Source organism: Cavia porcellus, unplaced genomic scaffold (assembly GCF_034190915.1).
Source record: "Cavia porcellus strain 051 isolate PalLab524CR breed Dunkin Hartley unplaced genomic scaffold, mCavPor4.1 scaffold_38, whole genome shotgun sequence".
In the NCBI taxonomy this organism is placed as follows: Eukaryota; Metazoa; Chordata; class Mammalia; order Rodentia; family Caviidae; genus Cavia; species Cavia porcellus.
The window spans coordinates 6,444,321-6,468,996 of NW_026947521.1; the positions used below are offsets into that span (position 1 = coordinate 6,444,321).

Below are 24,676 nucleotides of genomic sequence, written 5' to 3' on the forward strand. Positions count from 1 at the left end.
AGGGAGAATTTAGCACTCAGTATTTTTGTAAAGTTAACAGAAAAGGAGTGATTAGTTTAAGTAGCTCTGACTTGCTACACAGTTGGCCAGTGTCGACAGTTTCCCAATCTCAATTGTGGCTTGTCCAGGACTTTGACTTTGACTTGCTCTAAGTCAAGTTTAGTAGAGGAGCTGCTCAAAAGTCATTAGGATGTTTTAGAAGTTTTGCATTTCAAGCAGGTACGAAATAGTGAGAATACTTATAGGAGGGACCTAGATATACATAACACATATTTAGCTTTTTAAATTTGGATGGAATTTCAAACTCAAAGAAAAGCTTCAACAAAGTACAAAAAATTGTCTAAACTTTTTTCTAAATTTCACCAACTTACAGCAGTTAGGCACATTTGCTTTCTCTTTCTACATAGTACAGATTACTGTCTCATCTTTCTAAAGTGTTTTGAGAGTATGTGCAGATATGCCCTTTACTCTTGAATGATTTTGTGTGTGTTTTAAAAGAACAAGGAGGTTCACTTTCCTAACCTCAGAAAATTGGCAAAATCAAGAAGTTTAACAATGATAAAATACTATTTTCTATTAAGAGACATACAGATTTTGCTAGTTGTCTTGTTAATATTGTTTATAGCAATTTTTCCTGTTCTGGTCTAAGATGGTCCAGATGCCCAGCATGTAGTTTTAATGCCTCTTAATATCTTTGTTAGAAAAGTTCCTCAACCTTCCTTTGGCTTTGATAACTTGGACATTTTTGAAGGGTATAGGCTTGTTTTGCAGACTGTTACCCAATTTGTTTTAGTTTTCTGCACAGTTAGATTCAAGTCTTGTATTCTTGACAGGGATATCACAGAAGCAATCTTGCTATTCTTAGTGTACCATGCTAGGAGGTGTTGGTTTATTACATTACTGGTGATGTAAACTTTAGTTATTTAGGTTAAGTCATTTAGGTTATGAGTTGTTTGCCAAGTTATTGCACTCTGAAGTAATTACTCTTCCCTTTGTGATTTTTAACTAGTTGGTGGAAAAATACATTGAGATGGTAACTTATTTGTTGTATGCTTTCACTCTTGCCTGAGAAATGATTACTGTGATGCAAAATGGTGATTTACTATTGCATCATTTTTTCTGCATTTCTTGTATTATATTCTAATGTATCATGGTGGCGAACTTTTTAGAGATGAGTGCCCAAACTGCAACCCAAAACCCACTTACTTATCACAAAAAACCAACTCTGCAATTAAACCTCAATACTGAAGTTTTAGTTTAGAAAAAACAGCTTACACATTGCCATCTTTTGTCTTAAAAGGAAAACGTGTATACCATAGGTTTTCCACCACTGTACTATGTGGAAGAACATTCCTTCTGTCTTATTTATGTATGTATGGACTCATGTATCCTTCTTTAGCAGATTATCATCTCTTATTACCTTTATTTACTTTGATGCTCAGGTTGTCTCATATTTGAGAAGTGGAAACTTATTGGCCATTGTTTGTGTGTACGTTTATGATACCATAAAGTCAAAATGGCTTATCTCAAATCCCTATTTTTGAAATTTAAATAATTATTTCTGTAACTAATTGGTTTTGTTTAGGAAGAAGATTCATTTTTAAAAACCAAACACCTTTTAATGGTAAAGGTAGGAACAGTCTTTACAAGAAAGATTACCTTCAACTGTTACCACAACAATGTGAATGTATGTTTAACCTGGTAATCCCAGCGCTTGACAGGCTGAGGCAGGAGGATCTAGGGGATTTCAAGGCCAACCTGGGCTACATAGTGAGTTCAGGATGAGGCTGAACCACATAATGAGACCCTGTCTCAAATAAACAAACGACAAGAAAGAAAGAAAGAAAAAAGTGAATGTAGTTAATACTAGTATATACTTAAAAATGATTTAGATAATACATTTCATAATTTTTTAAAAATCATAATTAAAAAAAATTTAACCGTAGACTGTTAGAATGTTAGTTCTGCGTCTACCAGTTTGGACTGATTTGTGCCACTGAGCAGTGTCCTTCATCTTTGGAAAGGGACCTCAAAGTTGTCCACTGACAGAGTGTTTTGTTCTGTTTTTCTGTCAACAGTACAGAACCAGAATGCATACTAAGAGAAAAACAGACAGGCATTTGCAGTTAGTTAGCATTTATCCATTTGGGGTTGCTAGTTCGGTCTGAATTATTTTATTAATGTGTTTTAAAAAGTGATTTGTTGACTGATAAGGTGCCAAAAACATTTTATGTGGAGAAAGCAACAATTTTGAGGGTTATTGATATTGTCCCATTGGCAGATGGCAGGAATGTTTGTCAGGTTGAGAAGCTGTGGAATTGGTATGAAGGAATGTGTTGTTTTTCAGTCTATTGCACAGCACTGATGAATGAGATTGAACTCTAATTCACATGCAAACTTTTGTTTCTTTTGAGAGAAGAAAGCTAGTTTTGGTGGTGTTCTAAAAGAAAATTTACTACACAAAGTAAATTCAGTAAAATTATGCTTCCTGCCAATTTTTCCTGAGAATCTTGTATGTTAAAGTGAAATACATTGTTTTTAATATTATAATCAATGTCATGTGACATTTCTGGCCATGATTAATAGCTACTATATTTCATTACTGAAGAGGTTAAAGTAGGTTAAGTACAGAAACAATTAAACACAAATTAAGTACATAAATACATTTATTATTATAAAATGTATGTTAAAATAGGGATAGGTAACTATTTATCCTTTTGAGTAGGACTTGGAAAAGTCATAAAGATTATTCTTGCTGTTTTGTTTTGGAGGAGTTAAGAAATAAGGAATCTTCATCTCCAGTCCCCTCTCCCTGCATCCCATGGGTTTCAAAAGATGACTGGGTTTAAATTATCCCTGCTGCTTCAGGTTATGAGTAGCTTTTCAGGGGATAAGCAGGGCATCAGAAGCCAGCTGTTTTTCTTCCATTGCCTGTAGTCATTCCCTGCATGAGTGTGCGTTACAGTCCCAGGAGGAACCCCGAGAAACTGAACAGTGAAAGCTGTGTCAAGAGTAGTTGTGGCTGAGTAAGAGAGAGGACCAAGTGGGTTTGTTGGACTTGGACTGTACAGGATTGTTGGTTGCTTTGAAGAAATGGACTCAGTCATGGTGGAAGTGAAAGCCTGTTTGTTCTGATGTAAGGGGAAAAGGGAAAGTGAGTCAGTGTAGTTGGTGTCTGTTCTTTTCAAAAGTTTGACTCTGAAAGGGGGCAGGGAGAATAACTGGTGACTGAACCCAGGCCTTTACACTGAAGTGCATCGCCAACCCTTTTAAATGTTATTATTACTTTTTAAATTTTGGGACAGAGATTCTCTAAGTTGCCCAGGCTGAGCTTGATCTTGAGATCCTCCTGCCTCAGCCTCTCATTACTGGAATTAGAGTTAAATGACACTGTGCTGTGCTGCATGGTAACCTCTTTAAACTCTTCCCCAAGACATGTGCTATCTCAATTTTAAAAAGGTATATGGCTGCTATGCAAAAGAAAAATGTTCACATTTTTCTGTTTGGTACCAAGTCTAGTTGGTAATCTAGATACATTCTCTAAAAGCAAAATAGGTATCTACTTTAGTGGTTTAACAAATTTGTCTACTGCTTAGGCACCCATCCTTATATGTACATAGTTGATGGAGTTATCAATGATAGAGGCACAGGTGCTTTTCAATTTTGGGGGAAACTTTTCATTTAGTCACTAAGCATTCACCAAGGGCCATCTGAATGACAGGCACAAGGGGTGTGCTGAGATCTCATCCCAGACCTGACATGTGGTGCAAACAGACTGGAGAAGACACACATTGAGCATGCAACTCGAAGTGTGATCAGTGTTGTAGGAAGGTGAAGAGAGAGAGGGTTAATCTTGCTCCAGGGCTGGAGAGTCTGAAGGGTATCTGTCAAAGTGTTTTGTACTTGTAAGGTATTTAACTTGTGATTGGCTAGTGAAATGTAGGAACAGTAAGGGCGAAGAGTATTCTTCAGATTAACAGCATCATTTCCTTTTCTGACTTTTGTCTTAAATTACCTTATTGTTTGTATTTGGTTTGTAGCATGTATGTTCTTATTAGATACACATTTTACTTTTTAAATATGGTATTTCCAGCATTGAATTAAAAACAGAAATGAAAGCATTAACCATGTTTGTTATTCAGAATTAAAAGCAATAACAGCAACCTAAGAGTCCATGTGGATTCTGCCTGAAGTAATATGGAATACGTTAAAGGGACCCTGGAAATGAGGAAAAAACAGTCCTGCAGTATGAAAAGCAGCAGCTCTGCCCGCTGGCTTCATTTCCCTGCAGTCTCTGTCCACAGGGTCATAGTACAGCTTGTCCTGTTGCCTGGTCCTGTGTCTTGAGCCTTCACAGTGGTTTTCAAGAGCACTCACCAAGAAACTTCTGCAGTCACCCACACCCATATAAGACACAGATGTAAGGTGGTGACAGATTTATAAGCATTCACTCTCTGTAATTAATTTCATAGCTTTGTACTAGCTGGTAGTTATTAGAAAAGTTAAGGAACTATTCTATTCTGGGTGGTTCATTATGTCCAGTGTTGGAGAATCACTGACTTAAAATTGCTTTTTATAACTCAATTTATACAATAAAATTATAAAAAATATGTTTTTAAAGCAACAGTTTTAGGTTCATGCTTAGCAAAATCCAGCCAGAGTACAGGGTGTTCACAGACAACCTGCTGCCCCCCCCCCCCCCCGTCAATACACAGCACGAGAGTTGCTTATCATTGCTGATGAACCTGCATCGACATCATTATCCCCCATGAATGTGGTTTACAGTAGGGCTTATTCTTGGTGTTGCCCATTCTGTGGCTTTGGACAAATGTTTGCTGCCTTGTGCCTACTGTTATGGCCTCATCCAGAATAGTTTCCCCGCCCAAACATCCTCTGTCCTCTGTGTGTGCATTTCTCTGCTCCAAGTCCCTGGCAATCACTGATCATTTTTCTGTTTTCATACCTTTGCTTTTTTCAAAATGTCATAGTCAGATTCACACAGCATGAAGTCTTTTTCAGCCGTTCTTCTATCACTATGCATTTGAGGTTCTTCCACATCTTTTCATGGCTTGATAGTTCCTTTATTATTATGCTAAAGATATTACATTGTGTGAAAGTACAACAAAAGTACAACAATTTACTTTTCTTTCTTTCTTTTCTTTTTTTTTTTTGTCTTTTTCGTTTTTGTCGGTACCAGGGATCGAACTCACGACTGCCTGCTTGCAAGGCAGGTGCTTATGCCACTGAGCTAAATCCCCAGCCCCCAGCAATGTACTTTTCACCTATTGTCCTATAGGTAGAACATTTCTCTGGGTTTCAATAAGTATAAAAAAGCATCTGTGGACATCTATGTACAGATTTTGTGTGGATGTACAATTTCAACTCATAGTGTAAATCTCAAGAAATGTAATTGCTGTATTATATGGCAGGGATATGCTTAGTTTCATAAGAAACTGCTAGCCTATCTTCCAAAGTGACTGTACTATCTTGCATTCCCACCAGCAGTAAATGAGCATTCCTCTTGTTCCATATGTTCCCACAGCATTGGGTATCATGTTTGGAATTTTTACTGTTCTAGTAAGTGTATAGGGAGTGTCTCATTGTTTTAATCTGCAATTCCATAGTAATTGTGATGCTGAAACTCATTTTGCATGGTTACTGGCCACATGTGTATCTCCTTTGATGAGGTCTCTGTTCAGCATCTTTGTCCTTTTTGTAAACATTTATTTATTTTTTTGATGGTGACGAGGTTTGAGCCTAGAGCCCCACACATGCCAAATGAGTGCTTTACCACTTTGCTACATTTCTAGCTCAACTTTGTCCATATTTTAACTGAATTGGTTAATAATAGAAATTATTGAAATTTAAGAGTTTATTGTACCTTTAAATAGCAATCCTTTGTGGAACTTGTCTTTTGCAAATATTTCCTCCCAGTTTATGACTTCTCTTCTCATTTTCTTGGTGAAGAAAGTTTTTAAAAAGAATGTTCTGTTGAAGTATTGGAAAGCTGCTCTGTGCTGGATACTCAAGAAGAGGTTAGGGTGAATGTTAGAAAAATCAGACATGGTCCCATACTCAGCAGCAAGTGGGGAAAACAAGTTCCTCAAATACATATCACTAAGTGAATATGCTAAGTACTGTACTGAAGGCCATATAGGTGCCATGTTGGTTCTGGCAAAGTTACCTACTCTGAGGAGATCCAAAGGTTTATATATGTAACTAACATTTAGCATTTAGTATGCTACCAGAAGTTCATATACAGTATGTGTTTAATCATCATGACTCTGTGACATTAGCATCATCATCATTGACCCTATTTACACTCAAACAGTGGAACCATAGAGATTTAATGGTAGAGGAAGATTCAGACCTTGACACGGTAGTGCTAGAGCCTGTATCACTGCAACTATTTAAGGTTTTTTGGGAGAACACTCCTTAAGGATTTTTAATTGAAAACTAATTCGATAACAGGAGATCCTATAGGTAGAGATCCTATAGGTAGAACATTGTGGGAAATGGCTACATACAGGTCAGACAGAGCAGGACAGTTTGAGGTATCTGAAAATAAGGTATAAATGAATGAGTGATGTATGGCTGGAGAAGTAGATCAGGCCACAAAATAACTAACTGCCTGGTAATTCAGCCTAAAGAGACTAGTTTATTGTATCCCAGAGGGGCAGGAAGCAATTAAAATGTATTAAATGGGGAGATAATATTAGATTTATACCATGGAAAGAGAAATGAAGTGGAAGGAAGCAAACTGTAGTTAGATACAGGTTGGAGTTTAAATATTGATGGAGTAATTCAGGAGAGGAACTGTGGCCTGCCCTTGGATTTGGCATGATGGAGGAGTGAATGGATTGGAAAGATGCTGTATTTAGAAGGAAAAACTGTTATGACTTCAGAGGTTAATGGGAGGTGAGAGTGAGAGTTGAGAAAATACCCACAGATTACTCTTGGATCATGGTTTAGGGTATGGAGGAGTAGTTTTGGAAGGAGCTGGAGGAACAGGTGAAAGATGAGTTAAAATTTTGACATGTTGAATTGGAAAGCATTTGACATGCAAGTTAAGCTCTGATAAGCAGTTATAACTAATTATAGGTCTAGCTCTTAGGAGCGAGATAATAATTGGAAACACACACACACACACGTACAATTCATTCCCACACAGGTGATAAACTGAAAGAAGAGGAGTAATCACTGCTGAGAATAAGTAAGGTAAAGTCTGAAAAGTGTTGGCAAAAACCAATTGAAAGAGGCATGAATGAAAGATAAAGAATTGGCAAAAGTGGATTCTGGAGTAGAATGTGGACTAGTGGCTTTATAACATGAGGCTCTTTAAAATTAGAGGAGTGTTAAACACGTTTAAATGCTGATAGATAGGAACCAGGGGCAGGAGAGATCATAGGAACGTTTTTTTTTTTGGTACTGAGGATTGAACTCACAGCTTTGTGCTTGCCAGACAGACACTTATGCCACTAAGTTAAATCCCTGGCCCCAAGAGACATTATTAGTGAATGGCACTGAAGAACACAATCTCTGAGTAGATGTGAGGAAATGGACTCAAGAAGTAAAGGAAACAGACCCTGGAGGAAGGAAGGTACCATGGCAGCTTCCTTTGTGATAGCTGAGGGCTAAGAATCTCTGTTGAGTGTGAGAAGGGGAGGCAGGTTCCTGCTAGTGGCTTTAGTTTCTCTTGTTAGAGATGAGGCTACCTCTGATAAGAGATGGCAGGCTGTGTTGTCAGCTTGTGGAACATCAGGAGAGTACATTTGAAATAGTTGCTAGGGAGGGTGAGTGCCAACAAGGAGGGTTCAGGTAAGGCTGGTGACCAAGAATTTATGGGTGACACTGGCCTGCATTAATTACTTTCCTTAAAGTCTAAGAATCTGGCTCCTTTTTCCTCCCATCACTTTTGTTAAAGAGAGTCTTAAAGTGCAGAGAGGCAATAGGTTGTATTTAAAAAACTTTTTTTTTTGTTTTAAAGCCTTTTCAGTGAACTTGTACTTTTTGACTGTTAGTCATGTTCTGTACCTTTCTTCTATTTAAAATAGAATTTTAGAGTCATAGAATTTTAGAGCTGCTAAAGAGACCTGTGAAATCAAATTTGTCTCTTTTTTTGACCAGTGCTTTTTTGTTTGCTTGTTTTTTAAAAAAAATGTAAGAGTATGTTTGTCAAATACGGGAAGGAATTGACCTATATATAATATCGAAACAGATGATGATACATTGATGTGAGTTACTGACTCAGAACCCCAACTCTGGAGTCAGACTTCCTGGACTTAGAATAACCTGGCTCTACTTCCTACCTAAGTAACCTGGGCCAGGGATAGAGCTCAGTGGCACAAGTGCCTGCCTGGCAAGTGCAGGATTCTGAGTTCGATTTCTGGTACACACTCTACCTAGTTAGGTAACCTTGAAGCTCTAGATTTCTCATTTGTGAAGTCAGGTATATAGTTAGGGGTTGTGCAGAGAACAATTAGAATCAGGACATGGAGTTTATAATATTTTATAATGGTCACCAGGAATTAACATAAGAAAATGCAGAAAATCTATCCACAGAATATTTAGTCAAGAGCCTAAATCCCACAGCAATGTCCCACATGAGTCCAGATGAAAATCCAGAGCTCATGAAAATGCCTTCCACGAGTCCAACTGGAGGTCCAGAGCCCACAAGAAGCACTCACACCAGTCTCTTTATGGATCCGTGCCGGGAAGGCCCAAAGGTCAGCGGTGGAAGCCAGAAAGTCCATGCTAGCGGGGTGAAGGAGCTGTGCTGGTAGGTTGAGGGTTCTATGCTGGAGCCGAGAAGTTACACTCACAAGGTCAGGGCTGTTCTGAAAAGCACCACAGCCATCCTCAGCGACATGGAGGCCCAGAGCTCCTCTGATGACAAGCACTGTCAAGTACCTGCCAAGAAGGCAGCGTGATGAGTTCATCCTGGAGACCAAGCAGCACACGTCTTGCCCTCCAGAGCCAGGAAGCAATGTTCCATGTGAGGACCAATGCTTTCCCAGGAGAACCAATGGCTTAAACAGCAGCTCATAGGAGAACCCACAATGCCTCAATGCAATAATGCATTAACACCCTAACACTCTCCTTTTCCAACTATTTATGCTGGCAGTTTTCTTCAGGTGGAGCATCTTCGCTCAGTGCCATGCTGATGTAATCCAGCTGGCGTTAAGTTGACCAACAGTTCTTAATCCATAGCATCAGAGTAATAGTACCTACATCATACAAGTTTTTGTGACTTGTAAATATGATATGATCCATAAGACTACTTAGTACAGTGTTTTATAAATGTGAGTTCATTAATCAGGTTAAAGCAAAGTGTAAAAGTGCATTCTAGCAGTGCTCTTTGCCAGGTCCCACCTTTGTGCCTTGTGGTGGTTCCTGGGTGCCTTCCTGAAACTGTTTCATGAAAAGTAGTTTGAAAACTTCTGGTCTGGTTCCTCTCCCTCAGTTTACATATGAGGAACCTGGGCTCTGGATTGAGGAGTAGCATCTGAATGCTCACCAGGCTCACATAACCATTACTAGGGAATTGTGCCACGTAACTATGCTAGCGGTTGCAGCTCCTCTCTTTGTATGGTCTGAGAAATGGAAAGTAAAGCACCAAAATAGAAAAAGCTTTTAAAAGTATAAAGTAACCAGTAAAGTAATATGCCTTGCCTTGATGATGTTTGTAGAGTTTAGTAAACACTGATCAGATAGGTGAGCTGAGTGGATTCTTTTGTCGTTTTTTTACTCTCATAAATGTCATTTTGAGCAGTCTTTTTAAAAATCATGTATAATCTCCCACTGGAAGTTCTAAAAAAACTTGACAGTGTCTTAGGAGGACTACTCAATTTATTTTATGATAGAACTATAATTCTCAGCAAATATGGGCTTTGTGCCACCATATCTTGGATTTGTTCTTCAAATAGTGACGGAAATATGATAATGTTTATGGTAAATGATGAGTGAAATGTAATAAAACATATGGTGTTGATATATAGCTAATAGTTTGTTACTAGCAATTTTTGTGAAATATCATTTAAGTCATAAATTATATCATTGAGTCTTAATTACAGAGTCCTTTATAAGATATTGTGCTCTTCTGATTAACAAAGTACCATATAATTAATCCTGTAGATATACATTTAAAATGTAATGTCAGATTGTGAGAACATGAAAAAGAAAGCTATGCCATTTACTTTCCAAGAACTTTCCAACTCAGGAATTGTGAATTACTACATGTTTTGAAGAACAGCTTATGTCAGTCATTATCAAAAAAGGTTGAAATTGTGCCAACCTTGTCACCTGGCACTTCTAGGAATTTGTTCATAGGAAAGGAATCTAAAGGTGTGCATAAAGATTTCTACTTTAATTTGAACAACCTCCTTTCTTACTGGAAATTTTTTACTTGTAAGAAAAAGAAAAGGAAATGTTATATAAATAAGTACTTCATTTGGCAGCCACAAGTCAAGTTCTCTCGTTTTCTTTCTCCTTTTGAGTGAATGAAAAAGGGAGGAACAAGACACGAAATGTCATCCAGTAACACCACAGTGCAGTGATTATGTCCTCTGGTATATCCTGCCATGATGTCCTCACTTTTCTCCTATCTCAGGATTATGTCCCTGAAAGCCTTCCCAGCTCTGGAAGGCTAACCCTCACATCTCTAGATGTGACAACCCTAGCTGTGGACTGTGCTCATTGGAGGTGGGGGAGTTTAGAGAGGTGGGACCAATGATGGGGCCAAGCAGTGTTGGGGAAGAAAAATCCCTGCCTTGTTGACAGTTGGCCAGAATCTAGTTTAAGGAGGCAAAGCAGCCAGAGTAAAGTCTAGCCTTGTTCTGGTCAGAATACATCATTCTATAGCAGAAGGGAGTATCATCTGTTGAGATTGAGTGCAGAGGTCTAGGTATGAGGATTGTTTTCTCTGCATTGTTTATAATAATGAAAATTGTGAGTAAACCAAATGTCTACAGAGACTGGTTAAACCATTGAGTCCCTGTTAGGAAACCATTGAGTTTCCTTTGCTATGAAAAATATCTGAGAAAGTCAACTTAATGGAGGAAAATTTGTTTCATTTCACAGTTTTAGAGGTTCTGGTCAATGGCTGGTGACTCCATTGCTTTTATACAGAACATCATGGCAGAAGGGCATAGCAGCGGAGGTTACTCACTTTATGGTTTAAGTTCCTAGTGTTTGAAATTATTCCAGATGACTGTGAACTTTTAATAATCTATACTAGATAGGGTTGGTTGTAAGATACTGTATATAGCTTTTTTCTGTATTCAGAAGTATATTTGAACAGTGGAAACCTCATCAAAATTGTTGTCTAGTGTCATATTTTAAAACAGATTTCCATTTTCATTTATTTTGGCATTGAATGCTTTTTGCCTGACATAGTAGTAATCAACTTTAGTAATTGATTAGGAGTCCAGTGTGTAGCTGAATGTAATTGAGAGGATTTGATGAGTTTCTAATTTGACAGTTATAAGAATTTTAAATTTAAATATGTAGCAGTTACTCATTGGATATAACTTAGTGGGGAAACTGTTTTGAAATATTTATGTCTTTTTTCAGTACTGGAAATTTGTACCGAGAGCCTTTGAAGTGAGCTATATCCTCAGCCTATTTTATTTTATATTTTGAGACAGTGTCTCTCTAAGTGCTGAGTTGTTCAGGCTGGGCTCAAACTTGCTATCTTTTTGCTTCACCTTCCAAAGTACTAGGATTATCGACATGTGCCACTATGCCCTACTTAAAAAAATTTTTTTAACCACTAATTTGTATTTCAGTTTATATTAGACAAGGATATTGTTATTACAATGATAGATGCAAATAGCCTGATTTTTGCTACTGGACAAGTATTTTATAAACACATTTATAGAACTGAGTATAACAGAGTGGTTTTTTTTTAAGTTATATATGCTTAACAGTTAGATTTTTAAAAATCTATGATAATATTGTTTTCCTTTTTTTTTTTTTTTTTTTTTTTTTTTCTCCTTTTTAGGCCGCTTTGCTCCGATTTCAGAGTACCCTTGTAATAGCTGAGCATGCGAATGACTCCCTGGCACCTATTACTTTGAACACTATCACTGCAGCCAGACGCCTTGGAGGTGAGGTGTCCTGTTTAGTAGCTGGAACCAAATGTGACAAGGTGAGAAATTTTTTAGGTCAACCATAGCAAATACAATCTTCATCAAGAGACAGGGATAGATGGTAGCAGAGAATTATGCTGAGGGCTATAACCTAAAGTGGGCTCTAATCCTTATTATATGGCCAGCGTCACAGCCGTTACTATGCACGAAGAAGGAGCTGAAAAGCTTGCTCACTGAGCATTTTGTCTTCTGAGATGAGGTAGAATACTTGATTTAGTTCCCCTGGCACCATCGTGTGCCATCAGATACCAAGGAGAGTGATAATGTTTGATTCCCCATAGAGGTTAATAGCCAATCCCTTTTTGTATTGATGAATATGCTTGCTAATTACTTCTAATTCCTGAAAGTGGTAAATCTGGACAAAATATCAAGGGTGTTAATTTTTAATTGGTAGAAGAATTTAAATGTGAATACTGTTCTTTTCAAGTTATAAGTGGTACTAAAAGATGTGCATGTTTTTTGTTGTTAAATAAGATAGGTACAGGTTTACAAACCACCCCCTGGGGAGGTGCATTCAAGATCTACAGGGCTGGTGGCCTGGTAGATGTCACTTCAGTTACCCTTACACTGCAGGAGCCACCTGCTCCTCTCATCCTGTGTAGAAGTTGCTAAGTGTACAGCTGGGCCTCACAGACAAATACATCTGGAGAGCATGTATTTCTTTTTAAAATATTTTATTTCTTACTAAATTATCAATGCAGATTGTAATAGGTATTCAGAAAACTAATGTGATTTCTAATTCCTTACAAAGAAATTGGTATTTTAAAATAATATATTCTAGCAGGTTTAGTTATATGTATTTCTCTAATTTCTATTCATCTATTTAATCTTACATAGTTGATTTTAATCACAATGTTTGATGATATGGTTATCTTTTTGGTTGCTCAGTTTTCAGTTGTATACCACAGAGATATATATCTCTGTATCTATATCCATGTGTCACATGTTTAGATGTTATATTTGATTTGCTGTGATTTTAAGTAATTATTTTGATGTTAGTTTAAAAATCCTTGAAATGATAATTATTCAACTACAACCATTTTTTTTTTTATTTTTTCCTTTTGATACAGGGTCTCACTATCTAGTTCAGGATTCAGGCTGGTCTTGAACTTGCTATACAGTCCAGGTTGCCCCTCTGCCTCAGCCTCCCAAGTACTGAGATTACAGGTGTATGCCACTATGGCTGGCTCAGTTAAAAACAATGGATACCTGTTAATAGTCTATGGAGATTTCAGTTTTATACTGTTTTCCCTGGCTATTTATCATAAATAGAAAATGATTCTTCGTGTAGTGCCGGTAATTCTTGGCAGTAAATGATAGTTTTAATGGGAAATTTCTGTCCTATTTTGTATCCAGGGCTACTGTATCATTACTTTGGAATTAGCTGAGTTTCTTAACTGGAAATTCTCTTAAAGTTAGGGAAGTTGAACCTAGGTGCATCCATTCCAAGGGGCCCTGTGTGCAGGGCCACGTACTGGAGAACACTTGGCCCAGCAGAGGTATGTGGCACTTGGTCTTTTCTCCAGTGAATATTCTTGAGCCTTATAGTCCATGGAGGGGCAAGAGGCATAGGCTTTGGTGCCCACTCGTCAGTGACCAGTAAAGCAGCCAGGAAGTGGAAAACCAACAGGAGACACTGACATGCCCTGAGGAGTGGAAACCAGTCATGATGTATGCTAGGAAGGGAGGGTTCTCGTTGCCTTCTGTCTATGGAAAATTCAAAGGGTCCAAAGCTTTCTCAAACTTGGTGGTGGGCAGTGGGTTGCAATGTAAGATTTGCTTTGATGCTTATGGGTATTAATTTTATATATCAACAGAAATTACTATTGTAAAATAAAGTGCAGTAAACTATAAAGTAAGATGTTTACCTTTAGGAAACCTGAAGTCTAACACATGGTGTGTTAGAGAAAAAGAGAGAGAAAATATGAGAGAAAGAATGAGAATATCTCAGTTTTACCATTGATAAATTGATAAAATTACCCTTGAATTGACTAAAAGATCTTTTTGTGTTGGTCAAGGCAGAATTTTTGCTGAAATCTTTAATTTCAGGACTATATATGATCAATCCAGTAATCATGCCAATCACTTGGCAGGAGATTTTCTTTGTTAAAGAATTGAAAAAGCACTAAAGAGTTTCTACATGGTTCCTTTTGCTAATTGGAATGATTTTTATTTTTCCTTTTTAAGATTTAATGGTCTGTGGATATTCACTGGTGACTCTACTGTATTGGGGTATTTCTGATGGATACTGGTAACTCTTTCTAATTACAGGTGGTACAAGATCTCTGTAAAGTAGCAGGGATAGCGAAAGTTCTGGTGGCTCAGCATGATGCCTACCAAGGCCTGCTTCCAGGTGAGGATTTTTAGTGGGAGAATATAGTGCCTGAGTCCTACCTGAATATATAAAATAATAGGAAATGTCACGCAGTGTGTTTTATCTGTGTGTTTCCCTGTCAGAGGAGCTAACACCATTGGTCATGGCCACGCAGAAGCAGTTCAGCTACACACACATCTGTGCTGGAGCCTCTGCCTTTGGAAAGGTGAGAACTTGAAAACATGCGGTGATATGTGGTCTGATGCCCCACATGGAGGGAGAGGTTCCCTTGTGCCAGAAACATACAGCAGACTTTGGGTAGATAGCCACTCCTGACTCATTCATGTCACCAGAGTGCTTTCACTAGAATTTATTTTCTTAATTTTGTCAAATTTCTGATAAAATGCTATTTCTCAAGTTTCAAATTTTATCACAGAGATAACTTCATTTCCACATTTTGTCATAATTTATACTCCTTTCAGGTTTTCAAATTTTGCCTTGGAGAAGACCCTCTTTAGGCTATCATTGTTAAATTATGTTGTTTAAAAGCTGTTAGGGGAGAGAGAGAGTGTGTGTGAATATTGTTTGCTTTAGTAACTAAGCTTAAGAGGTGATTTATTTGTATGGTTAGTGAGTGTTTACAAAGGCCAATTCTATTTTGAGGATTTGGGAGGTGTTCTCTGGTGGTTGAAGATAGCCTTACAGTAAGAAAAAGGATAATCTAATCAAGTGCATTATGATGTGTCAGCAGAAAGGATGTGCCTCAGATGGGTAGTGATCTGCAGGAAGTTAGCACCATGACGGGTGAGGGTGCTAGGGCTGTAGCTCATGGCAGAGTGCTTGTTCAGTGTGCATGATGACCTGGCACTTGAACACAAATTAGGAAGAAGCCCAAGAAAAGGAATTTGGCACTCTGTATTTCTTGTCTCTCAGTGGCCATGTGTGTTCCAAGCTCCTTTTTCTTTTATTCCATTCATAATAAGATGTAGTTTGTAGTCTTTGTTTTACTTTAAAAAGTTGTGCACAAATCAATTCTTATTAGAAAGGATTCATGTAACACAGCAGTATGAGGAGCAATACGTGTAGCCCCCACCTTATGCTCTGCTCACCCTTTCCTCTTCAGAAGGGTGGCTATCAGCATTTCTACATTCAATTGTTTTAGATGTGTTTCTATGGAATTTTAAATTATACACATACAAATACATTTTTCATCTCTAAAATGAGGTAATATAGTACAAATTGTTTTTTATATGCTAGTGTTTATTTAGAATAAGAGTTCTGGAAGAGAAATAGGTGAATTAAAGGCCTTGTGCTTTAAGCTTTGATCAAGATGTTGTTCAGTGATCAATACTTGAGTTGTTATACATTTTAGCATTTTCTTGATTAATGGGTAAGAAGATCTTTGTGACAGTTCTAGCCCCGAGGTATTATTTCTGTGTAGAATGGTTTACATCAGGGGTCTCCAGCCTCTGGACCACAGACCATTACTGGCCTACGGCTGGTGCTACCCTCTATGAATGGATTCAGAATGAGAAAACAGTCCATCAGAAGATGCTAAGTAGATCTGTAATGGTCCTTTACCAACTGTGTTAGTCTCCTTTCTGTCACTGTGACAAAAAACCTGAGAAAATCAACTTAAAAGCAAGAATGGTTTATTTTGACCTGCATTGTCTGAGGTTTCAGTGCATAGTCACTGGGCCCTGTTGTTTTGGGCCTGTGGTAAGGCTGAACATCATGGCTGGAGCATGTGGTGGGACAGAGAGAAAGACAGAGCTCTCAGTGTCCCTTCAAGGCACACTTCCAGTGACCTTGCCTGAGGGCCCTCCACTGTAGGTTCTGCTGCTCTCAGTAGTGCAAAGAGGCTGGCAACCAGGCCTTTAACACACGGCTTTTGGGGGGCATTTGAAATCCAAACTACAGCACCCCCTGTGATTTTGAGATAACACACTTAAAATATTGGCTAGAATTTTACAATCTTTTTTATTTTCAATTTTTTTTAACTTATGAAAAGAATCCATGGTTCTCCTCCAGAACCATGTGGTCAAGCCTATATTATGGAGAAAAATATTTTGTCTTTTAAAATAGATATGTATATCTGTGTTCTATCTGTTTGCCTAGAACATTCAGGTAGTTCAGGGCCAGAAAAACATGTATGAAGGAAATTGACCTTGTCAACATTTTTTAGCATCAGTTTACATAGAGCCACTTAGTATAGCTTGTATACTAAAAATTATTTTAAAACAAAATTGTTAATGCCAGTTGATATAGTGTAATTATACATGCATGTGGAAGTAATAAAGTAATTAGAGGATCATTCTGGGGAAAACCTTAAGGAACAGAGAGTGTTTGAGGGTAGAACGGGGAGAGGAAATGGAGGTTCCACAGGGTAAGCTCTTCATAGAAATCAATGTAGAATTCGGCTTTTCTGTGTATGTATGAAAAGCAACACTTCACCTTCTAAAGCATGTATTTATAATATCTAAAAGAACTTTGAGTCCAGAAAATATGAGTATTTAGTCTTCACTAACTGATCTAATTTAGAGCCTTAGAGTCATAGAACTTCAGACTAGAATTGTACAGCTTTTTCTTCCCTCAGTGTGAGAAAGTGAGAACTGAGGAAGATTGTGACCCTCCCAAGAATGCCAGTGAGTAAGTGTGAAGTTAGCACTGGTGATGAGTCTAGAGATGTTATATGCACAAAGCACAAGCACACACACTTATTCTACTGATTTTTTTTTTTTTACGCGTGGCTTGCAAGCTGCTGTTCAGGTTAGTTTTGGTCTTTTTATGCAATACCAGTTGGAGCAAAAAGTGAAATGTCTGCTGAAATGTTTTCTTTCATATCTATTGGAAAATGTAATATAAACTTTTTTGGTGTTTGAGAATTTTACTACTCTTCTGAATTTTCCTGTTGTACCTAAATTAAGTGATACATTGCTTCATATTTTAAATGCAACATTTATTAAAGTAAACATTATGCCTCGTAATTCAACATATTGAGTTAAAGTAGTTTGTTATTGTAAACCACAAAAAACTCTTAATGTAATTAGAGAGATGATAGACATTCACTTAGTTTTTGACTACCCACAAAGCTGGGCTTGAAGTTGCATGAAGATGTGTGTGAATGTTAAATAATTTGAAGTAGTGTCCATAGATTCTGCACTTAAAAGATGTCATTGCTGATAGTTTATAGTCATCTGTCAGTATGTATGCATATAACTCACTATTTGTTTTTCCTTTAGAATCTTTTGCCTAGAATAGCAGCCAAACTTGATGTTGCCCCAATTTCTGACATCATTGAGATCAAGTCACCTGACACATTTGTGAGAACTATTTATGCAGGTGAGTTCCCAAGGAAGATCATTTATCAGCATTAAATTTTAGCAAAAATTATAAATAAATCTTGGATATAGGATTTTAATCAGGCCATACAATTGCTTTAAAAGAACCATCTTAAAGGTTTCTGAAGAAAATTTTACTCTAGACCACCACTGGACCATGATGTGGCATTCTTTCTGTAACCCCCAGTTCAGCGCTTGCCTTCCTGTCTGTTGTGTGGTTTGTAGAGACATTTCCAATGGTCAATAAGAATTAGATTTACATCCACTACATTTTGTAAGTGATGCCTGGGAAGCCAACACTTTTTTCTTTTTAAATTATATTCTCTATCTTCTTGCATCTCCTATTCCCTTTCTTTGTCAATGAGAGACTCATTTCCGTATCTCTTTGGAGGATTGATCTTTTGCTGAGTGCACTGGTTTCCAGTGGGGTTGAAGATAGCAGTGAACTCTGTTCTTTATTCAAGTTACATGTTTTAGAGGAGGAATATTTGGTCATAGTTTAGGTCACTCTGAATGTGGTTGCTAATTTCTAAGAAATATGTCACATCCTTTTACAATTTTGGCACATCTGAATTTGTTCTTTATACTCTTTCTGGTTTTCCCAGATATCCTCCTTTAGTGTACATAGTGGCTCTGTCCTCATTAAGTTGCTGGAACTCACATTCTTAAGTTACTAATTCTATTGTGTTTTAGAGAAGGAAGCTTTGTGGAGAAAGTGTATCGTAGTGTGGCTGTCCGCTCTGGTTTCTTGCTCCCAGGCATGTCAGCACCTGGCCTGTTTTTAAGCCATCTAGGGTTGCACAAATGCTCACTTAAAATTTCTCCACTGTAATGGTCTTCTTTTCCCTTTGCGCAATAGAGGAAGAAAACAGCTGATCCATAGTTGTTTCTTGTCTTTGTGAGTTAACTTTTGAGCCTGAAAGGAATATGTGTGTTGTACCCTTTCAAGATTGCTATCTAAAAAACAAATTGTGTATTTCAGGAAATGCTTTATGTACCGTGAAGTGTGATGAGAAAGTGAAGGTGTTTTCTGTCCGAGGAACATCTTTTGAAGCTGCAGCAACAAGTGGAGGTAGTGCCAGTTCAGAGAATGGTGAGTGTGCATTTGGAGCTTTTTGACTGGTTGGTTTTTTTTTGTTTCTTTCTTTCTTTCTTTTTTTTTTTTTTTTTTTTTTTTAGTTCATAGATTGTAATAGAATAAGGAATGGGCTTAGGTTAAATTTCTAATGCAGCGTATTAAAAGCTGAATTCAAATTATATTCTGAAGGTTACACAAAAATAAATAATTATATTTTGTATCTTCACATTACCTTTTAAGAAAAACAGCTTGAGGTAAAATTCATGTGTACAATTCACCCTTTAAAGTATCTAATCCAGTGGTTCTTAGTGTGCTCACAGAGCTATTGTAAACATCACTAAAACCAGTTTTAGAATGTTTTCATTACCCAAAACGGAAACCATAATAGTCGTTTACCATGTCTCTACCTTTCCCCTATCAATCTTCCCTCCTTCAGCCACCAGAAATTAATTTAGCTACATTCTGTCCCTGTATGTCTGCCTGTTCTGGACATTTAAAGAATAACTCTCCTTTTTAACTACAGTTACATATTCTCTGACTAGTATCTTCCTCTTTCCCTCTCCTCTGACCACCTAAGCTTCTGGTAACCATCATTCTACTGTCTGCTTCTGTGATTGCAACTGTTTTAGATTCCACATAGGACTGAGATCATATTGTACCTGCATATTTCAGGTAATGCAACGTGCTTTTAGAGTTATTGAGGTACAGAATGTAAGGCTTTTATGTGGTTGGACAGTATTCACTTGTGTATTTGTGCCACATTTTCTTTAGCCGTTCAATTCACAATGAATACTTCGGTTGATTGTGTATCTTAGCTATTGTAAACAGTGCTACAGTAAACAGGAGAATGCAGATATATCCCTTCAATATGCTGATTTCATTTTCTTTGGATGTATACCTATAAATAGGATTGTGAGATCATATGGTAATTCTGTTTTTTATTTTTTTAGGGCCTATCACTCTGTACCATAATGCTATACTAATTTATATTCCTATCAGCGGTGTGTAAGGGTGCACTTTTCTCCACATCCTCACCAATTGTTATTATCTTCTTCTTTTAGATAATGGCTATTTTAGTGGGAGTGAGGTGATGTCTCATGATTTTTTTTGTTTGTTTCATGATTTTGATTTGCATTTCCCTGATGTTGATGCAAAGTACACTATCTTTGAAACTAGGATAGTTGCTTGGGTTATTTAGAGAGGGAGAGAGTAAGATTCATCTGTTTTATTGGTGTTAAGACTTGTTACTCTTACCACTATTTCCTACAATAGTACTTGAGTGATTCAATGTAATAAGAATGTAGTAATAGTAAATAAATAGAAAGAATTCCATTTTAATGTATATAACATCTTATTTGAACATTGTAGAGAGATTTTTCTGGTTTTTACAGATGAGCTCAGAGAATTAAATGATTTCTCAAAAGTTAAACAGCTAATGAAGCAAAGGCTGAAATCTTGCCTCCTTAAGTCTGCCATAATAATAGTAATAAAGAAATTAGAAGCACAGAAAATTTATAGTAATTAATAACTTAAGTTTCATGGAATTAGTCTTTGTGTTTCTCATGAAGTAACTGTCATTTTAGAACTTGATATCCTGGCCCTTGTTTTGTTCTATGCAGCACCAAGTTCTTCACCAGTGGGAATATCACAATGGCTTGACCAGAAGTTAACAAAAAGTGATCGGCCAGAGCTGACTGGTGCCAAAGTGGTTGTATCTGGTGGTAAGTGCAATGTTATTTTTTACAAAATGCTATAAACTTTAATACTGTGATTTTTTTGTTACTGTTTTAAAAGAACATGGATTTCTATTCAGATGTAAAAAGTTGGTAAGTTACAAGTATTGTTTCCATTTCACTCATTAGAAAAATGAATATTATAAACAATTAGTACACATTTGGGCTTTCTGTTGCACGTCTTAGTCACTGGCACCAGGGGGAGCATTGTACAAATCTCATAATCTTGCCACTTTGTATTTTTTTCTTACTAATGGCCTTCCATGTTATTCTGCAAAGTGTGATTGGTTTTGAATTAGGAGAAGCTAGTTGAAACCTCAAGAGCATTTTGTACATAATCCCCTTTACTGCAGTCTATTTTTTAAGGACTTCCAGGCTTGCACTATAGTTGAATTTGTTATATACTGAAAATTTCTTCACATTTGATATCAAAGCTGTTAATATTGTAGAAAACTTGAGTTTTTTGGTATCATGTACTCCTTATTTTTTAAGAAAAAACTTTTTAAAGCCCAATGACTGACTTTTTGAAAATTAAGCTCTCACATGCTTTTAAATTCTTTTCAAATCAACCATCAAACAAAATTATCTTCCAAACAGACTTCTATGTATTTGATTTATTTATTCACTTATTTTTTTATTGAATATCTGTTCCATGACAAGTTTGTTGCAAAGTTTTGGAGAAACAAAAATGAAAGGCAGAGTGTTCTTAATCTTAAGGACTTTAAAGTCTAGCAGTCTAGCAGAATGACTTCCATTTAAGTAACTTTATTCATTCATCAGAGATTATTTATTATCTAGTATGTATAGAGTTTTGCTAAACAGTATAGATACAGTGGTCATATTCTAGACAGATAAGGATCCCACAATAAAAGTTTTCATTCTAGTGGGAAAAACTTAAAAGGTTACTCTGTTGCTTAACTAGTTAAATGCTGTAATGTTGAATGCTTTGTGGGAGAAATGTGGGAGTATAAGTAGAATTACAAAAGGTTTTATAGAAGAGAAAGTATGCTTAACATAACGGTTGTGTAATATGAAAATTCTGTCAGATATACACAATATGTCTTTTTTATAGAATGGAATTTACACTCTTTATATCTTTTTTAAAAAATAAGGTCGTGGTTTGAAGAGTGGAGAGAATTTTAAGTTGTTATATGACTTGGCAGATCAACTACATGCTGCAGGTAAAGATACTTTCCTAGGAGAAAGATGCTACCTTTTTGTTGGAAATAATTTTCTTTTTTATTTTATTTATAATACACTTAAAGGTCATATTATTTTTCTTTCTGTGGTTTTCAGTTTTTCTCTTCAAAATAATTTTTCTTAGGCTTTCATATAAATGATGCAATATTTACTGAGGAGAGGGCATGATGTATAGATAGCCTGAATAGATTATAATACAGATTTCCTCTTTGATAAAGCAGACCAAAATGAAATTCGGCATAGTGGCACACCCAGTAGTCCAGCTGCTGGGGATAATGAGGTGGGAAGATACCTTGAGCATATGAGTTTGGGCGTGGGCAACATACTGAGACCCTACTTCATTTTATTTTTTATTTACTTATTTTTTTCTTGTCTTTTTGAGGCAGGATTTCACTAGGCAGCTCAGGCTGGCTTTGAACTCACTTTGTAGCCCAGGATGGCCTTGAACCCACAGTGATCCTCCTGCCTCGGCCTCTGGAATGCTGAGATGACAGGTGTATGTGCCACTACATCCAGCTGAGACCTTATTTTAAAACAAATAACAATTCAACCCAATTTAAAATCTGAAATTAATGGGTGTTAATAGAAGGTATTTTGGGGCTGGGGAGATAGCTCAGGGGCAGAGTGCTTGCTTGGCAAGTACTGGGTTGTGAATTTGATTCCTGGTCCCCCCCCCACAAAAAAAAAAAAGTTAAAAAATAGAAGGTATTTCCGGGCCCAGGATATGGCTCAGTAGCACAGCACCTGCCTGGCAAGCATGAGGTCCTGAGTTCAATTCCTGATACGAAAAAAAAAGAAGATATTTTCTTAAAAAATGTACTAGTACTTAGTATTTAGAGTTTTCAATCAGGGATAGGATTTTTTTCAAAAATCAATTCTCTGTAAAAAAAACCGTGCGTATTGTGTCTTTGTTTGCAATTATTAGTAAATATCTTAGCAGCTGAATAACAAAGCCTGAAAAACAATGACAATTTTCCCCCTAGTTGGTGCATCCCGAGCGGCTGTTGATGCTGGCTTCGTTCCCAATGATATGCAAGTTGGTCAGACAGGAAAAATTGTAGCACCAGTAAGTATTGCAATAAAATATGCCATACACAATTCTGTGGGGATAAGCACTATATGTGTTTGTGAACAATGATCACTGTGATTTATGTCCTACTCAGTGTTCCTAAGTACTTGGCCATTACCATGGTGAATGTGTCCTTGTCACAAGGTCTCTTATTTCTTGGGCTCAAAAAAAACCTTAGCAATTCTTAAACCCAGAATTATTTTTCAGAAAATTTAAAGCACTACAATATTTCATCAAATGAAATTGTGTCATAACATTAAATATAAAATTTACAAAGACAACATTTTATTACTTGCATGCATGCCGCGGGACCAAACCTGGGGCTTTGTGTTTGCTAGGCAAATGCTTCACCACTGGGCTGTCTCCCCAGTCTTTATTTTCTTAATAGGTTGATAACATTTACATGCCAGAAAGCCTTTAAAGTACAAAATGAGTAAAACTATGGAACCTGTTTTAATGAACAGAGAATTTGGCAATTGGGAGCTGTGAATGACAATTTTAGTTTAATATCTTCCTGAAGACCTAGTTTTTTTCTGTCTTTTGTCTAGTAGCCTGAATTTCAGAAAGTTCTGATTCATACAGATAAGTAATAGTAGAATGTTCTGCAGTTGAATATTTTCAAAACTTAGCAAAATAGGAAATTTTGGCCTCAAAATTAAATCACTCACTTCATCTAATTACTGTTTACATTTCATAGGTGCTGTAAATTTGTGCTGAGTGTTATTTTAAGCCAGTTTAAACCTCTATTGCATGAAGAAAATAAGTTTTTTATGTAACTCAAAACAAAATATTTTTATTTCAAAACAATTTCATGTATATTAAAAATCATATCTTTATCTTATTTGAAATATTCACTCAGAATTTTAAAATAGCAAAATATTGTAAGTCTTGGCATTTGTTTTGAAGTATCTGAGTCTTATTTATTTATTATCCTTTTTAAAATGAGGTGTTTTGTATTGTCTCTTTCTAGGAGTTCTTTATATAAACCGAATACAAATTCTTTGTGAAATATTTACTGCAACTATTTTTTCCTGTGTTAGGGCTTCTCTAATTTATTTTCTTTTGATGAGCAGAATTTCTCATTTTGATAAAGTCTGATGAAGCTGTCTTTCTTCTTTTGGTTAATACCTTTGGTATTATTTAGCTTATTTGTAGTCAGATAAGAGCTCAAAACTTAATGTAGGCTCTGAAACTCTTCATAAATTAAGTCAAAACTCCATGTGACCTGCTCACTTGCCATACCACATGAGTTCCACTGGGAGAGTGGATTTATTGAGCAGATGGCATGGCATTTAATTAGGTGTGGTACGCACATATTTCTTGTGGAAATCTTGCTTATCCAGTTTTATGTGAGTGGACATCTTTGGGTCAGATTTTATAAAAGATCCACCTTCTTAAAAAATACTTCTGCAAGAAATTCAGATACATACACTGAGGTGACAAACAAAACTTCTATTGATGGAGAGAGAGCATTTGTAGTCATTAAATAGATTAGCAGAGTGGCAGAGAGTGACTGGTGGCACCCTTCTTATATTGGAAATAAATTTCATGCAATCAGCTTTATTCACCATTACTCTTACAAATAGAGAGCTATTGAATTTCTTCATAAGGGAAGTAAATATTAAATGCTTTAAAGACTATAATGTAAATCATATAACCCTCCAGAGATTCTGATGTGTTAACTAAGAGTTAAGCATGGATATGTATATATTTGTGCATGGGTATACATGCATGTGTATGTTTAAGGCTCTAAAAATGTTTTTTTGGAACCTGTCAATTTTATAGAAAACTT

At 36.6% G+C, this 24,676-nt stretch overlaps 1 protein-coding gene and 1 long non-coding RNA gene across 4 annotated transcripts in view; both read left to right on the forward strand.

The window, feature by feature from the left end:
• Etfa (electron transfer flavoprotein subunit alpha) overlaps positions 1 to 24,676 on the forward strand; it is a 61,539-nt gene that overhangs the window by 1,185 nt on the left and 35,678 nt on the right. For all 3 annotated transcript variants that reach the window (XM_003463573.5, XM_063243535.1, XM_063243536.1), the window contains 8 exons: positions 12,002 to 12,148; positions 14,421 to 14,502; positions 14,607 to 14,689; positions 17,706 to 17,805; positions 18,787 to 18,897; positions 20,502 to 20,603; positions 21,728 to 21,796; positions 22,799 to 22,881. In XM_003463573.5, coding sequence (XP_003463621.1) covers positions 12,002 to 12,148; positions 14,421 to 14,502; positions 14,607 to 14,689; positions 17,706 to 17,805; positions 18,787 to 18,897; positions 20,502 to 20,603; positions 21,728 to 21,796; positions 22,799 to 22,881 — 777 coding nt within the window. The remainder of the gene's footprint in view (positions 1 to 12,001; positions 12,149 to 14,420; positions 14,503 to 14,606; positions 14,690 to 17,705; positions 17,806 to 18,786; positions 18,898 to 20,501; positions 20,604 to 21,727; positions 21,797 to 22,798; positions 22,882 to 24,676) is intronic.
• LOC134474802 (uncharacterized) lies at positions 5 to 11,991 on the forward strand. Its single transcript, XR_010045653.1, has 3 exons — positions 5 to 219; positions 7,172 to 7,218; positions 8,593 to 11,991. It is a non-coding gene; the product is annotated as an uncharacterized LOC134474802 (long non-coding RNA).